Source organism: Ammodytes marinus (assembly GCF_949987685.1).
Source record: "Ammodytes marinus genome assembly, chromosome: 8".
Classification (NCBI taxonomy): domain Eukaryota; kingdom Metazoa; phylum Chordata; class Actinopteri; order Uranoscopiformes; family Ammodytidae; genus Ammodytes; species Ammodytes marinus.
In genome coordinates this window covers 16,750,800-16,767,561 of record NC_137212.1, presented here as the reverse complement: position 1 = coordinate 16,767,561, position 16,762 = coordinate 16,750,800, and the positions used below count along the sequence as shown (strand labels likewise).

Below are 16,762 nucleotides of genomic sequence, written 5' to 3'. Positions count from 1 at the left end.
AGTTAACAGATGTGAGCCAACTGGCTGCACTGTACAGATGCTCATTCTCTCTGTTTAATCTTACTGGCATTCATGTATAGACTGTAGTACATGCCATATCCCTGGGGATCTAGTAAAAAGTGGTATGGTAGTTTGAATGTCTTATGCTGTGAGTGTGTGGGAAATGGGGAAAATGATGAATATAATATATAATTATATATATCCATATAATGGATGAATGGTAATGGTTGAGAGTGGAAAAAAATAGTTGTAGTTTTTTGTGAAGTGAAGACGTGATGTATTAAAATAAGTGTGACAGAATCACAATTGAGGTGAACTGAAGGGAAACTGGACAATGGCATGTGCTGCCTCCCTTCTCACAGATTGCTGAGATCGTGAAAGTGTGCAGGGTCCATGTGAAAACCATGTTGTGGGTTTCCATCCTGTGTGGAGGATATTTACCTTCAGATGCTCTGGCTTTCCTACCTTTAGGAGGTAAGTCCTGTGGTTGGCCAGTCTCAATTTCAATCGTCGGTACGTAAGCTGGGCACAGCCCTGCTTTGCACTTGACGCAGCCAAACTCATTCCACAGCTAAACAAAACAGCACATTTGACATTGAATTTTGATCTCCGATATACAGTTAATGATACCAATAATCTTGATGCATGGTAGACTTTATGCATATGGGTTTTATACCTCGCACTCGTACTGTCCAATATCGGACTCTGTTGCACTGATGACTGTCAGACACAGAATCCCACTCCGAGCATCATTCAGGATGGAGTATTTTTGCTGGTTGGTCAACTCTCCGCCATCTTTCAACCACCTGTTAAACCCAAAGAAGGAATTGTTTGACACACAGAATGACCCCCAAACAATGTATAGCAACTACTGTGGTTACATTTACTCTGTGTTGCCTCACCTGATTCGTGGTAAAGGAGTCGTAAGTGTGGAGCAAGTGAACTGTATATCCTCTCCTTCTATAAGACAAGCACTCTCCAGCCGAAACACAAATCTGGGTGGAGCTGGAGAGAAAACTTAATTAATTAATGTTGTGTCATCTGTTCCCTTTTTATCAGAAATAGACCAACATTGGCAATTATATAAATGATAATCAGAAGAATGGTATATCAAAATTAAAACATAATATTTTTTTGAAATAGTACGAGTGACTTTCTGAATATTTCTGAAACAGTCTATTTTTCCTCTGATGATCGGATTATATGTAACAGCAAACGAGATCATCAGTGCAAATAATGCTATTTTGATATAGTTTTTCATAATGCCCAGGAACAACAGCTGGCGTTGTAAAAACACTACCTCTTTTGTCCAAAGGGGATGCAAGAATTAACACAAACTGAAAGTTCCTCAGAGCACCTTTAACGTACAAACAGTTGTAACAGAGGCAGTAGTGATTTAAATAGCTGCACTGGGGGTGGTAATATTGGTAATCGTAGACCCTCGTAATGTATGCCAAAGTAGTAGAAGTAATATAATAGCTGCTTTGTTGCACAATATTCACCAACAAACACAGACATGGCTGAAGTGGGTAAGATGCATGTACAGACTCACCCTGCACCACAACCTTAGCCAGAGTAGCAGCACTGCCCATGGAGCTGGTAGCATAGCAGGCATACTGTCCAGAATCCTCTGCACTGAGGCTGTCTAGGATGAGGCTGCAGGTTCCTGACCGGTCAGCTGTGATGATGTGATGGGGGTCATCCTCTAAAGGAAGGCCATCTAAGAGGTAGACATATTGTTACTGTAAGAGTGTCATGGTAACCAAAGCACACAATGCAAAATATGGTGTTGCTAGGGAAATCATCCTTGGATAAAGTAAGGTTCATTATGCAGAGTATATACATATGTATATTAGGAGATTATTTCTGACCTTTGAGCCAGCTGACCAAGGGTTTTGGCAATCCTGTGACCTTACAGGTCAGTTTGATGGTCTGTCCTATCTTTGTCGTGCAGTCAGACAACAGTGACACAAACACTGGTGGACCTGTTGGTATACACAAACACAAATACAGAAATCACTCATCAAGCATTCAAATCCATAAAAAAAAAGCTTTGCCCCACCCCCCCAGACAACTGTGAGAAAAACGCAGGACACGAGACTGAGAAAATAAACAAATAGTCCACCTGATACAAAAGTAAAACGTTACCTAGAATTGACTTCCCTTTCTAAAGAAACACTCACTGTTAGTGGGCAAATTGGAACGCTGCTGTAGCTCCATCAAATCCTTAAGCCAGGATAGTTTAACCAGGGACGAGCGGCCCTGCAGTGTGTATCTCCGCAATGAGCCTCTGTGCTCAAGCCAGAGCCCCCAAGACTTTTCATCTCCACCCACAGTCTCCTTTATTTCAACATCGTTCAGCTAGTTCGATTTGCACAAGTGAGAATGTGAGAGAGGAGTGAGTGGGAATATGAGGTTGAGAGATGGAAAAAGCTATGTCAACACATGTGGCATTTAATGGTTCCTTTAGATCTTACCTTCATTTTGTTCTTGAATGTGAATGTGTCACAGTTCATACTAGTGTCTCTTTTCAGTTTACACAGTACAATACATTCCTTGAAGAGAAAAACTTGTCTTTGATGCCCTCTAGAGGCCGTCTTAATTTCTGGAGATTCCTCCCACACTGTGAAGATTCCCTGAAGGTAGGATGGAAAGTGAGTACCAGGAATAGTGTGATGATCAAGTGTGACTGGATGTCTTTTATTACAACAAGCATGCCAATAGTAGTAGTTACCTGTCGCACGGGCTCACCCAGGACAGATAGAGGAGCTGGGTAATTCTCGATCAGGGACACCTGGTGCATGTTTTCAGACCTCCAGGGGAGACAGGACACCATAGAGAAAGCATCTTCCAAAAGACAGCAGCTCTGGCCGCTTTTGGCTTTGTTCTTGATTAACTCCTGCCAATAAAAACAATGATTTTGAACCCAGGCATACAGCTGACACAGATTTTCAATTTACAAATGATTAATGTTACGCTGATAAATATCCAATGTGCAAATATTCAAATTGTTCTATAATAGTCTTGAGAGTTGCAACATAAGGACACAAGCAACTTGTTTACTTATTAGTCTTTGAATATAAGGGGCCACTCACACTAGGGCCGCGGCCCCGTGCCAAAGCTCATTAGCATACTAAAGTCTAGAACGTTTGGCTAGTGTGACCACGCCATCCGTATTCCAGCACGGAACAGCCCCTTGGCCACGGCACACCTGGGAGAGGTGTGCCGTGGCCAAAGTACAGATGCTAATGAGATGACACGCGCACAAGCAAGCGCACAGGCGGCGTTCCTGACGTGAATTTATTAAGGATGCATTGTCCGTTAACGTCCGCTGCCTTACTAGTCGGCACCAGAATTGCCCACCACTTGGACTTGTAGCTATAATGTGTGAGAATTAACGTGTGTGTAAGCCTAGGTGTGGGCTAATAAAAGAGGGAGAGAGCTAATTAGGTCGGCTCAGAAAGCACAGCAAAAAGGTTTTCGTGTTTACTCACGTTCGTCAGATGATTTTTTTTCTTTTTCCTCCCGTCAGCTGTCATAACTGCATTTACGCATGGCGGTGGAGACGCACCCAAAACAACACCGCAGCCCGGTGATAAGGAAACAGTAGCCTACACTAAGGTTTAACAAGAAACTTTATAAAGACACTTAAAAAAACGATCTCAGCCCATACAAAAAGTTCTGACTTGGATTTGATGGAGCGATCGATGTGTACAAAACCATCCGGATACATATGGTCTGATGACGGGCCGTTATATTAATAATAAACAGCGTGCTGCACAAATATGAGACTGTTCACCGCGACCTATTACGTCAAGACTACATTTAAAAAAAAACAATAGCTTAAGGATTCTCGTTGCTCTAATGTGGAAGTGGAATATTTGATGCAAATTTGGCCGGATGAAAATATTCACAAACAGTCGTATAGCCTACAAGTAGACTAAGCTCCAAATCCTAAACGTGCACGGTGACGTAGGCAAGGTGCAAGTGTGCCCAGGCCACGAGCAGTGTGAGCACGGGCCTGCGGGGGGAGTGGGGAGGGGGGGAATCGTGCTGAATCGTGCTGAGCACGGAACAGGCAAACGGCACTAGTGTGAGTGCGCCCTAACATTTCAGGCATAACCACTATCACACTGACATAACATAATCAAAGTTTCACTTATGGGTTTCACACACATATTGGTAAAAAATGAAACTGTATGCTGACCTTTAGTAAAGCCTGGTAGGTTTGAATCCTTTCCCCTGGCTGCTGGAGGAAGTTAAGGACATCCATGACTGGAGCCTCTGGATGAACAGATTCTGTTAATTCCTGAGCAACATATCAAAAATGAAAGACACATAAGATCAGTGTCCGCACCTTAGTTTCAACAATGTTCATGTTAAATGTTCAAATGAGATTTCGTCAATACATTGAAATACTGTTGGATAGCCTTGTCCGCAACGCAGGCCTCTGCTTGTGCTTGTCCCACCATGTAGTGAATATACTTTTCAAAGTCCTCAGTGTGCTTGATCAGATGCATTGCCACGTCATCATCCGTGGCACACTCTCTGAGACCGGGAAAGATTGACCTGAGAAGAGAGGAAGATATTATTTTACGATTTTGTATACACACAATCAGCTGAGCATTGCATTAGTTTGGTACAAGTACAAGTGCAATGCATTTTGTGAGTGTAATACCTCTCATGCAGAAACACAATGTCCTTGATGTTCCGGAAAATTATCTCTTTCTGGTTCATGACGTTAATGGGGACGTTGCGGCTTGAGTCCAAACTGCTTAGCTGGTGAGAGGTGAACATCTTCATCACCTTCACAAACTCCTCTTCTCCATCAACCAGACCTTGGATCAGTTGACTACAGATAAAGGGAATTTAACACAATTTGGATGTGAAGCAGCAGTATTTGTTGTTACGGTTCAGATCAGAGATTTTTTATTTGAGAAAATGAATTCCCCCTTCATCACAAAAGCCTGGTTAACAAGATGCTGCAAGGAATAAGTACAAGAAAAACTAAACAAATAGAAGCAATAATAGCATACATATCACAATAGGCTACATCTTATTATCCAAATACATGTATTCAATAAATCCAAATATTAACAGTTTATTTAACCTGTCAGTATAAAATAACAGAATGATAGACCTGAGAGATCTCCTGTATTCTTCTCCTGTAGAACCAATTCCATCAAGATCCTCTGGGGGTGCTCTCAATTGCGGGAAGATCTCCTGTTCCAAAGAGAGCTGTGTTTTTATTTTAAAAACCTCATCATTTCATATTACTCAATTAAACGAATGTCTCTGTTGACAGCACACAATTGCATATTAACAGTGTGGGATTCAGAATAGAATATATTTACTTAGTATAGGTGTTGACATCTGGATTAATTTATCCTACCTTCCTCTTCTTCTCCAGGTAAGCTGGACACAGCCATCCCTGTCGAGCAGGGTTGGTTTTGGTGGGTTTGGTCCTCACCAGCCACCTGTCAGGATGAACAGAATCCAGGACCTCTACAAACTGGCCCTCCTTCAGAACAAAACTGTCCTTATTTCCACAGTTAGGACTGCAATCCGCTCGAGCCACATACATTTCAAATGTCTGCAAAAAGAAAGACAATACACAGGCTAATACAATACTAGTCATATGTGCCATATTACTTTTTCAGATTGTTACCAAATTAAATAACATTTAATCCATGACAGTGCACACAATAAGTACCTCACGTCTAGCATCTTCCCCTTCTGACTCCGATCCAGATGCAGTGCTAGTTAAGGGTGTGTGAGTACGGTGGTGCTTAGGAGATGGTGTCCTCATTTTACCTTCGTGAGCCGCTAAAGATGAGAGGAGAGTAGCTATGATATAACTGACAGGAAACCAGTGAAGAGGTGAAAAAAAAATCAACATTTCTGACCTTGGACCGTCAGTAGTTTCTTAGGTGGTGGTGGAGCTATTTGTTCTTTGTCATCTTTTGGAGACACTTGATCCACTGCTTTTGACACCTCCCTAACATTGTATAGCATTTATTAATATTCGGGGTATCTTTATGAGCACAATATATAAGATCAGCAAATAAAATGCAAAAAAATTCTATCTGTCCTCTGACCTTAGTACAGCTGGGCTTGTCTCCATAGGTTCCATTATATCCGGAGCTGTGTCATAATCAGAGGGACTTGACACTGTTGAGAGGAGAAAAATCACATATAGAAATATAAACAAATGGCAAAGCATTTTTCTTGTGAGCACAGTCAGGGTTACTCACTGGAGCTGGCAGCAATGAGTGAGGATCGTCTCCCCTCTTGCTGGCGCATCTTAGCATCCTGCTCTGTCAGGTTGTACGCCTCCCACAGAGAGTCACTCACACTTTCTACATAGTTGTCAGGTGAAGTGGGTACCTTGGTCTGTGTTTCAGGCAGATTCTGAGCCTTGGTTTTGACCTGGGCCTCAGGCTTTACTGGGGCAAGTTGCAAAGGAGTAATGGCTGCGAGGGGTGGGTGTAAAGGCTTCTGGTTTATCAAAACAGACATCTGAGGCTGGACCACTGTGATGTTTCCATTGTAGGAGGTCACACCAAACTTATTCACCACCTCACATGTATAGATTCCACTGTCGTTGATGGTCAGGTTTTTGATCACCAGTGTGCATACACCATTCTCTGTAGTTTCAGTACGGCAGCGGTGGTCGTTAGTAATTTGTTGGCCACTTTTCAGCCAGCGCACGGAGCTGGATTTTCCTTCAACAATGCACACCAGAGTGACTGTACCATGAAGATCTGCACTCTGGTTCTTAAACACCTCTTTGAAGACAGGTCGCATGTCTTTGCGGGTTTTGTAGCCTTTAAAAGCAGCCTGGATCTTGACCGCAGCCTCCTCCAATTGTGGTTCATCCTCAATGCTGAGGTCAATGTCGGGTGCATCATCCTTTGGTGGTTGTGCCTCCTGGGGAACATTAATTGCAGGAAGTGTAGATGGTTGGTCTGATTCCTCAACAAAATAGCCAGGGCGCTGGACATTGTTGAAGTTTGCCGGTATCTCGGTCAACGCCTCTGAAAAAGTTTCATCTTCAGAAATGTAGAGTAGAGGGATGTCTACTGTCATCTTCGCTGTTTGTTGTGCTTCCTCCCTTCTCATTGGCTTGACTGCCAGGTTCATTTCCTGGTCCGCTTCAGTTTCTTTCCTCATGGGTTTTACCGGTTGTTTAATTGGCTGTTTGGCGTTTGCCCCCTTCTCTGCAGCTTTCATAGGTTGCTTCATTTGCTCAACTGTCTCAGTTGCAACTGATAGTCTCCTTTCAAATCTCGGTTTATCTTCAGTCTCATTTCCCAAAGACCCTACTGACTGTTTCATTGGCTGATCTTCTGTTGTTTTCATCATAACTATAGTCGGTTGATCATCTTGATCCGTCTCTGTGTCCCTTGAATATTGTTTTTCCATTCCCCGCTTTGCTTTGCTCTTTATCCTCACAGGTGGTTTTGGAGCAGCTAATTCAGCCTCTTTTTCTACAGTCTTTTCTAGTTTTTCTACAGACTGTTTATTCACCACTTGCTTCAATGTCGTATTCTCTCTCTCTGCCTCTGTTGACACTTGTTGCTGCACTTGATCTCTCCGTTTATTGTCTTCTTCAGAATCATTCACAGAAAGATTTACTGTTTGGACAAAGATCTCCTCAGTTTCCTTTGGAACAGATATAACTGATTCCCTTCTCCCTGCTACTTTTCCTTTAGATCTTACTGGCGGTTTCAAAGGTTCTTCTTCAGTTTTATCAACTTTACCCTCCTTTAATGTAGACTTTCCTTGTTCCATCATTGTTTCTTTCCCGATAGTCATTTTTAGTGGTTTCACAGGCTGTTTCTTATCCTCACTGTTCTTTGTTCCTGGAGGGGTTTCCTTCAGTGCAACTTCACTGTTCTCGTCTGGCTGTTTCCTTTGTTCAGACTGAGTGTCTCCCATGATCCTGTTTGGCTGACCTGCGTTATGGTCCACTTTGACTAATTTCTGTAAATTCTCTCCATGTTGTCTCGCCGGCTTGAGAACGTCTGTCTCTGTCTCCAAAGGTCTCACTGGCTCTTCCATCTCCCTGTCAACACCACTGTCTTTTTCCAGTAGTTTTGTCGCATTATCAACTTTCTTGTACACCTCACTGTCCTTATCCCTATGCCTCTCTAGTTGTGTTACATTCTGTGCAACATCAAAGTCTTTTTCTGAATTTGTTATAGATGCTTTCCTATTAGCTCTCTTTTTGGGCTCTGGAGGAACAGGTTTGGCCTCCGGAAGGCCAGGCATCTCGTTGTCTGGAGTAGGACTTGGTTTGGAAACAGTATCCATTGCCTTAGACAATATCGTGGGAGGCTCTGCCTTTGATGGAGTCAGTTTTAGTGCTGGACAAAAGAACAAATATATAAATGAGTTATGCTTGGTTGGGGTTGTACATAAAAACTGAGAACTTGAGAGTTGATTAAGTAAATTGTACAATGCATGAACCATAACACCCATTAGCACACACCTTTCACTTTCACAGCTGCAGTGGTCTCTGCACTTCCTGCTTGACATGAGTAGCTGCCACTGTCCTCAGGTTTGAGATCCTTAATGTGGAGCTGGAGGAGGCAGCCATCTTGTTTCATCTCGTTCTTCCTGCTGGTCCGTAGTGGCAGCTTGTTCTTTCTCCATTGTACAGTTACTCCAGGCTTAGACAGTTCACAGCACAGGGAAGCTGTAGCTCCCTCCTCAGCCTCCACACTCTGTAAGTCTTCCTTAAAGAAGGGTGGGAGTTCTGGCAAAACAGTTAAGGTTTGAAAAGATGTTAACACAATAGGGAAATGCTTTTAAACCTAACTAGAAAGGGACCAAATTGTCTTTAATGATACATAAAGTAGGAAGACTTCAAGCCTACAATATATATGGGCACATTGGGCAGGACTGCAATGACAGCAGCTCAGCACAAACCAGAAAGATTAGACAAGCATAATTGCATGCATTGCTAAAACTGACTCTCATCACCTAACCATCACACCTTTTACTGTCACAGTCGCTGTTGTCTCTGCACTTCCTTCTTGACATGTGTAGCTGCCACCGTCCTCGGGTTTGAGATCATTGATGTCAAGCTGGAGGAGGCAGCCATCTTGCTTCATGTCATACTTCCTGTTCGCTCTCAGTGGCAGCCTGTTCTTCCTCCATTGTATTGACACTCCAGCTTGAGACAGCTCACAGTGCAGAGAGGCTGTTCCTCCCTCCTCAGCCTCCAGACTTTGTAATTCTTTGTTGAAGTACGGTGCAAGCTCTGCCACAGTGGGTATGGATAAGAAAAAACATAGTTATACATCTAAATACTTGTGACCCAACAATAGGACAAAATGCATTTAGTAAAGTAGACATTATCAAGTCTTCTTGACCAATTTACAAAGTTGATATTGGAAATACAATTATAGCAACTTTAACACATTCTAATTCAGACAAATCTCAAGAAGGTAGGGCAAATGTTGCTGCGTGATTAAATGCATGCATCACAAATATAAAGTGTTCATTGCCAAATGCACACACCTTTCACTGTCACAGTTGCAGTGGTCTCTGCACTTCCTGCTTGACATGAGTAGCTGCCACTGTCCTCAGGTTTGAGCTCTGTGATGTGGAGCTGGAGGAGGCAGCCATCTTGTTTCATCTCATACTTCCTGTTGGCTCGCAGTGGCAGCTTGCTCTTCTTCCATTGTACAGATACTCCAGGCTTAGACAGCTCACAGCACAGGGAGGCAGTAGCTCCCTCCTCAGCTTTAACAGTCTGTAATTCTTCTTTGAAATATGGTGGGAGCTCTGTACAATATGAAATGTACAGGAAGTCACATGGATGATGTTGTGATATGTAAGAAATAACATTGAAGTCATTATCAAGTTGAGCTAAATAATATGTTGGAAATAATGGGAGATGGGGGAATATCTACATGTCAGCATGTTTTGAAGATGATGATGATAAGGAATTATTTGAAAAGTGTTTTCCATTATTTTGAGAGTTCTGACACTGTGACAGATACTATCCAGATATCCAAATGCACACACCTTTTACTGCTACAGTCGCTGTTGTCTCTGCACTTCCTTCTTGACATGTGTAGCTGCCACTGTCCTCAGGTTTGAGCTCAGTGATGTGGAGCTGGAGGATGCAGCCATCTTGTTTCATCTCAAACTTCCTGCTGGCTCTCAGTGGCAGCCTGTTCTTCTTCCATTGCACTGACACTCCAGGCTTAGACAGCTCACAGCACAGGGAGGCTGTTGCACCCTCCTCAGCCTTCACATTCTGCAGTTCTTTTTTGAAATATGGTGGCAGCTCTGGGAAAGATAGGAGGGTCGTAGACTAATTAAGTAAGATGTCTTCACTGTAATAGCAGAAATGTTTGAGGCTTTAGAAAATGAGGCCCAAACAAGTGGTAGAAAGTATGTTCATGTTTTTTTTAGATTAGTTATGTGAACGCTGACAGGTGTTTTCTCCACATAATATAGAATTCTCTTGATTTTCAGTGAGTTTAAATTATCACAAAAATAACTTGATAAAATAATTACGTTTGGTGTTCTATGAATTAGATCCTGTTGACAATATAACATTTGCCCCACAAAGCTCATGTCACTCACCTTTCACTGTCACGGTTGCAGTGGTCTCTGCACTTCCTTCTTGACATGTGTAGCTGCCACTGTCCTCAGGTTTGAGCTCTGTGATGTGGAGCTGGAGGAGGCAGCCATCTTGTTTCATCTCATACTTCCTGCTGGCTCTCAGTGGCAGCCTGTTCTTCTTCCATTGCACTGACACTCCAGGCTTAGACAGCTCACAGCACAGCGAGGCAGTAGCACCCTCCTCAGCCTTCACGTTCTGCAGTTCTTCTTTGAAATATGGTGGAAGCTCTGGGAAAGATAGAAGGGTCGTAGACTAATTAAGTAAATGTCTTTACTGTAATAGAAGAAATGTTTGAGGCATTAGGAAATAAGGCTTGAATATGTGGTAGAAAGAATATTGTTTTTTCTTAAATGTTCTTGTGTAAACACTGACAGGTGTTTGCTCCACATCGTATTGATTTTCAGGAAGTTTAAATTATCACAAATAACAGAAAAAATACTGGGTGTTCTATTAATTAGATCTTGCTGACAATGTCAAATTTGCCCAACACAGCTAATGTCACGCACCTTTTACTGTCACGGTTGCAGTGGTCTCTGCACTTCCTTCTTGACATGTGTAGCTTCCACTGTCCTCAGGTTTGAGCTCTGTGATGTGGAGCTGGAGGATGCAGCCATCTTGTTTCATCTCAAACTTCCTGCTGGCTCTCAGTGGCAGCCTGTTCTTCTTCCATTGCACTGACACTCCAGGCTTAGACAGCTCACAGCACAGCGAGGCTGTTGCACCCTCCTCAGCCTTCACATTGTGCAGTTCTTCTTTGAAATATGGTGGAAGCTCTGAAAAGATAGGAGGGTCGTAGACTAATGAAGCAAAATGTCTTTACACTGATATAATTTCTTTTGAGGCATTAGGAAATAAGGCTTGAATAAGTGGTAGAAAGTATGTAATGTTTTTCCTACACTTATGTGAACACTGACAGGTGTTTGCTCCTCAACATATATAATCTTATTGATTTTACGTAAGTTTAAATTATCACAAAAATAGCAGAAAAAATTACTAGGTTTAGTGTTCTATGAATTACATCTTGCTGACAATGTCAAATTTGCCCCACACAGCTCATGTCACTCACCTTTCACTGTCACGGTTGCAGTGGTCTCTGCACTTCCTTCTTGACATGTGTAGCTGCCACTGTCCTCAGGTTTGAGCTCAGTGATGTGGAGCTGGAGGATGCAGCCATCTTGTTTCATCTCAAACTTCCTGCTGGCTCTCAGTGGCAGCCTGTTCTTCTTCCATTGCACTGATGCCCCAGGTTTAGACAGTTCACAGCACAGCGAAGCAGTAGCACCCTCCTCAGCCTTCACGTTCTGCAGTTCTTCTTTGAAATATGGTGGCAGCTCTGGGAAAGATAGGAGGGTCGTAGACTAATTAAGTAAGATGTCTTCACTGTAATAGCAGAAACATTTGAGGCTTTAGAAAATGAGGCCCAAACAAGTGGTAGAAATTATGTTAATGTTTTTTTTAGATTAGTTATGTGAACGCTGACAGGTGTTTTCTCCACATAATATAGAATTTTCTTGATTTTCAGTGAGTTTAAATGATCACAAAAATAACTTGATCAAATAATTACGTTTGGTGTTCTATGAATTAGATCCTGTCGACAATATAACATTTGCCCCACAAAGCTCATGTCACTCACCTTTCACTGTCACGGTTGCAGTGGTCTCTGCACTTCCTGCTTGACATGTGTAGCTGCCACTGTCCTCAGGTTTGAGCTCAGTGATGTGGAGCTGGAGGATGCAGCCATCTTGTTTCATCTCAAACTTCCTGCTGGCTCTCAGTGGCAGCTTGTTCTTCTTCCATTGCACTGACACTCCAGGCTTAGACAGTTCACAGCACAGCGAGGCTGTTGCACCCTCCTCAGCCTTCACATTGTGCAGTTCTTCTTTGAAATATGGTGGAAGCTCTGAAAAGATAGGAGGGTCGTAGACTAATTAAGTAAAATGTCTTTACACCGATATAATTTCTTTTGAGGCATTAGGAAATAAGGCTTGAATAAGTGGTAGAAAGTATGTAATGTTTTTCCTACACTTATGTGAACACTGACAGGTGTTTGCTCCTCAACATATATAATCGTATTGATTTTACGTAAGTTTAAATTATCACAAAAATAGCAGAAAAAATTACTAGGTTTAGTGTTCTATGAATTACATCTTGCTGACTATGTCAAATTTGCCCAACACAGCTCATGTCACTCACCATTCACTGTCACAGTTGCAGTGGTCTCTGCACTTCCTTCTTGACATGTGTAGCTGCCACTGTCCTCAGGTTTGAGCTCAGTGATGTGGAGCTGGAGGATGCAGCCATCTTGTTTCATCTCGTACTTCCTGCTGGCTCTCAGTGGCAGCCTGTTCTTCTTCCATTGCACTGACATTCCAGGCTTAGACAGCTCACAGCACAGCGAGGCTGTTGCACCCTCCTCAGCCTTCACGTTCTGCAGTTCTTCTTTGAAATATGGTGGCAGCTCTGGGAAAGATAGGAGGGTCATAGACTAATTAAGTAAATGTCTTTACTGTAATAGAAGAAATGTTTGAGGCATTCAGAAATGAGGCCAAAATAAGTGGTAGAAAGGTTGTTACTTTTTCTTTTTATATTATTCATATGAACGTCGACAGATTTTTGCTCCATATCATATGAAATCATATTGATTTTCAGTGAGTTTAAATTATCACAAAAATAACTTAAAAATGACTAAGTTTGGTGTTCTATGAATAAGACCCTGTTGACAATTTACAATTTGCCACACAAAGTTCATGGCACACACCTTTTATTGTCACGGTTGCAGTGGTCTCTGCACTTCCTGCTTGACATGTGTAGCTGCCACTGTCCTCGGGTTTGAGCTCAGTGATGTGGAGCTGGAGGAGGCAGCCATCTTGTTTCATCTCGTACTTCCTGCTGGCCCTCAGTGGCAGCCTGTTCTTCTTCCATTGCACTGACACTCCAGGTTTGGACAGCTCACAGCGAAGAGAGAGTGTACCTTCCTCCTCAGCATCCACACTTCTTAACTGCTTCTTGAAGAATGGAGGGAGCTCTGAGAAAGTGGTTTGGGAGGGACAACATTATAAATCTTCATCATAAGTAATACTTTTCTGTTACTATAGTGCACTGATATAGTGCCATTTTTGTAATTTGCTGTGTGGTTAAATGCACACAGAGACATATAGTTAACTGCCAATCCACACACCCGTCACTGTCACAGTTGCGGTGGTCTCTGCTTTTCCTGCTTGACATGAGAAGCAGCCGCTGTCCTCGAGTTGGAGCTCCTTGATGTTGAGCTGAAGGAGGCAGCCATCCTGCTTCACCTCATACTTTCTGTTGGCCCGTATTGGCAGCTTGTTCTTTCTCCATTGAATCGGCACCCCAAGTTTAGACAGCTCGCAGTACAAAGAAACCGAACCTCCCTCCTCAACTTCCGCATTCTGCAATTCTTCTTGGAAGAACGGGGGAAGCTCTGGTGGGGGAAAAGGAGCGAAGGAGCAGACATTCTGTGTAATGTAAACATGTCGTAGGATACATTGACAAATCGAGTTAATGTTCAAAGGAAGGTATCATAGTAAGCATTCCAAGGGAAGATTTTACAGAATCTACATCTATAATTAGCAACAACTATCCACTATTTAATAGCAACTTCACTTCCAGGTTTACCTGTTACAGTAAGTTTGGCACTGCTCTGCTCGTCTCCTGTATCACAGGAGTATACACCAGTATCCAGGGGGTCTGCGTCATGGATGAGCAATAGGTTGACTTTTCCCTCCTTACGTAACTCATATTTATCACCGTCTCTAAGGGGGATGTGGTTGAGTCTCCAGGTAACAAGGGAGGTCAAATCAGAGGTTGTGCAGGACAATGTGGCTGTCTCTCCTTCCATGATCACAATGTCTTTAGGCTCCTCCTCGAATAATACTACAATTTAAATCAAATGCCGCTTTAGAATGTGGGGTTTAGAGTAAATCATTATAGCTGAAGTAACACATTCCTGCTAAATTTTATATATTTTTTTAATTACACCTTCGACCCCTCATTTTTCTGCTCACCTCTAGGCTTAGGAACAACAAGTAGACTGGCAGAGGTCCTTTCCTCCCCAATCACAAACGCCACAGTGCCTGTCTCCTCAGGCGTTGTCATGGTGAGGACCAATCGGTGCTGTCGACCCTGGCACGTCATCTGGTTCATCTCATTCTTCTGCAGAGGGTTAGAGCCGAGCCACCAGACACCGTCACTCACGTCTGTGTGGCTTAGCCCGCACACAAACACTGCATCCTCACCCGCTGTCACCGTTTTGTCTTGCAACTCCGTAACGATCCGCACACGCTCTGTTGAGGAAGAGGGAGCTAGATACAGCTGGCTTTTTAGAGGTGGAATGGATGAAATGGTATAAACAGTATATATATTTATTTATACAATATATATATTTACAATAACTAAGGTGATAATGGGTTGGTTCAATCCATGCAGCATTTCTTGTACTGTAAAATAGTGAACCAAATATATTGGTAAATAGCGGATACAATGCTCCCGAGTTATCCACCTACCCCTCACGATCAGCTTGGCAGCAGTCTTCTTGCCTCTGGTGATACAGCAATATTCTCCTGCATCCTCCAGACACAGCTTCTTGATCTCCAATGTGTGTTTGGGGCCTGCCTTCTGTAAAATGCATCGCCCTCCTTCTTCCACCAAAGCATTGTCCTTCTTCCAAGTGACAGGAACGGTAGCGCTTGAAACCTCACAAGAGAGCAGCACAGGTTTCCCTTCCATCACTGCTTGGCTCTCCAGTTCCTTCTCAAAGAAAACTGAGGCTGCCGCTGTTTGAAGAAAGAGATGAGACGGTCGTTGAGAAAAATAAAACCTAGTGTTCATGACAAAATCAGGAGCACCTGCTAATCGAAGAAACAATGTGAGCTCAAATTAAAGGAAGTTAAGGTGTGATATTGATGAGCGGAATTGGTCAACAAACTCTACGGAACAGGTTAATTATTATGTAAATACAATATTCATATTAAGTATGAACATGGAGTAATAATCCCATCCCTTCCAGAATCAGAGCCTACAAATGTGTGTTGGGGTCCTTAAAAATCCTAAATAAAAACATAATATGATACAAATTGCAGCATCATGTCAGATACCTCTCACGTTCACTTCAGCCGTTGTCTTCTGGTCTCCTAAGACGCAGCTGTACTCGCCAACGTCCTCGGGTTGGATGTTTTTAATTTGCATCTCAGCTATCTTTCCTCTCAGTAGCATCTGATATCTTCCCCCATGATAGATCTGGTCCTCCCCCTTCCACCACTCCACGGGTACTCCGGCCCGGGACAGTTCGCAGCAAAGGGAAACGTTGCCTCCCTCGGAGGCCTCCTGGTTCTTCAGACCCATTTTAAAGGAGAGGGGGATAGCTGTGGAAAAATCAGGTTCTTGTTGTGGATTTCTGTTTTTGCTTGTTTTTAATGTTAACCCTCGTTTGACTGTAAAAAGGTCAAGACACTGTATTTCAAGTTTTGAGAGTCGATAAAACAAGCAATTTTTCTTCAATGAAAAATTTGAAGGAAACAAATATTTAAACCGATTGGGAAGTGTATGACTTATGGATGCTTTTTCCCTTGTGAGACAATTTTGTATTCTACCCACTTTTAAATTATAATTCACAACTTTAAAGTTTAAGAATGCGAAAAAAACACAGAAAATACCCACTTACGTGTAATGATGATGTTGGCTGTAGTCTTGGTGTCCTCGTAGTTACAGCTATAAAGTCCACTGTCCTCCAGCTGTGTGTTTTTGATGGCCAGCTCCATGATGCTGTTGCGATTTTTAATCTGGTACTTGAAATTATTTTTCAGCAGCTCTTGTCCTTTCCTCCACTCCACAGCGAGGCCGGGCTTGGACAGCTCACAGCTCAACGTCACACTGTTTTCCTCCTCCACCTCCTGGTTCCTTAACTTTGTCGAGAATGTGATGGGAGGAGCTGCAGGGAGAAGACCCCAAGGAGAGGTTAATCTCTTTGAAATGTACAATTAATTAGTGTTGCAGTTGCTTAACTAAGTAATTCTGATTCCTAATTTTATTCATATTGCTTTATTTTAAATCAATTTTAAAAGCCCTTTCAATTTATATTTTAATCAAATGAGAATT

The 16,762-nt window shown here is 42.6% G+C and overlaps 1 protein-coding gene across 1 annotated transcript in view; it reads right to left on the bottom strand.

The window, feature by feature from the left end:
* The window catches only part of obscna (obscurin, cytoskeletal calmodulin and titin-interacting RhoGEF a), a gene marked incomplete at both ends in the record, with an annotated part of 41,061 nt that overhangs the window by 11,805 nt on the left and 12,494 nt on the right, over window positions 1-16,762 (bottom strand). Inside the window, 33 exons of the mRNA XM_080032815.1 lie at window positions 466-571; window positions 677-806; window positions 903-1,005; window positions 1,553-1,720; window positions 1,872-1,985; window positions 2,184-2,361; window positions 2,478-2,636; window positions 2,735-2,899; window positions 4,208-4,309; window positions 4,410-4,569; window positions 4,679-4,852; window positions 5,141-5,223; window positions 5,393-5,593; window positions 5,714-5,826; window positions 5,907-5,998; window positions 6,099-6,171; window positions 6,255-8,369; window positions 8,495-8,761; window positions 9,002-9,268; window positions 9,529-9,795; window positions 10,039-10,305; window positions 10,606-10,872; window positions 11,152-11,418; window positions 11,712-11,978; window positions 12,279-12,545; window positions 12,839-13,105; window positions 13,404-13,670; window positions 13,824-14,090; window positions 14,285-14,542; window positions 14,674-14,952; window positions 15,172-15,441; window positions 15,763-16,029; window positions 16,329-16,595. Coding sequence (XP_079888941.1) covers window positions 466-571; window positions 677-806; window positions 903-1,005; window positions 1,553-1,720; window positions 1,872-1,985; window positions 2,184-2,361; window positions 2,478-2,636; window positions 2,735-2,899; window positions 4,208-4,309; window positions 4,410-4,569; window positions 4,679-4,852; window positions 5,141-5,223; window positions 5,393-5,593; window positions 5,714-5,826; window positions 5,907-5,998; window positions 6,099-6,171; window positions 6,255-8,369; window positions 8,495-8,761; window positions 9,002-9,268; window positions 9,529-9,795; window positions 10,039-10,305; window positions 10,606-10,872; window positions 11,152-11,418; window positions 11,712-11,978; window positions 12,279-12,545; window positions 12,839-13,105; window positions 13,404-13,670; window positions 13,824-14,090; window positions 14,285-14,542; window positions 14,674-14,952; window positions 15,172-15,441; window positions 15,763-16,029; window positions 16,329-16,595 — 8,514 coding nt within the window. The remainder of the gene's footprint in view (window positions 1-465; window positions 572-676; window positions 807-902; window positions 1,006-1,552; window positions 1,721-1,871; window positions 1,986-2,183; window positions 2,362-2,477; window positions 2,637-2,734; window positions 2,900-4,207; window positions 4,310-4,409; window positions 4,570-4,678; window positions 4,853-5,140; window positions 5,224-5,392; window positions 5,594-5,713; window positions 5,827-5,906; window positions 5,999-6,098; window positions 6,172-6,254; window positions 8,370-8,494; window positions 8,762-9,001; window positions 9,269-9,528; window positions 9,796-10,038; window positions 10,306-10,605; window positions 10,873-11,151; window positions 11,419-11,711; window positions 11,979-12,278; window positions 12,546-12,838; window positions 13,106-13,403; window positions 13,671-13,823; window positions 14,091-14,284; window positions 14,543-14,673; window positions 14,953-15,171; window positions 15,442-15,762; window positions 16,030-16,328; window positions 16,596-16,762) is intronic.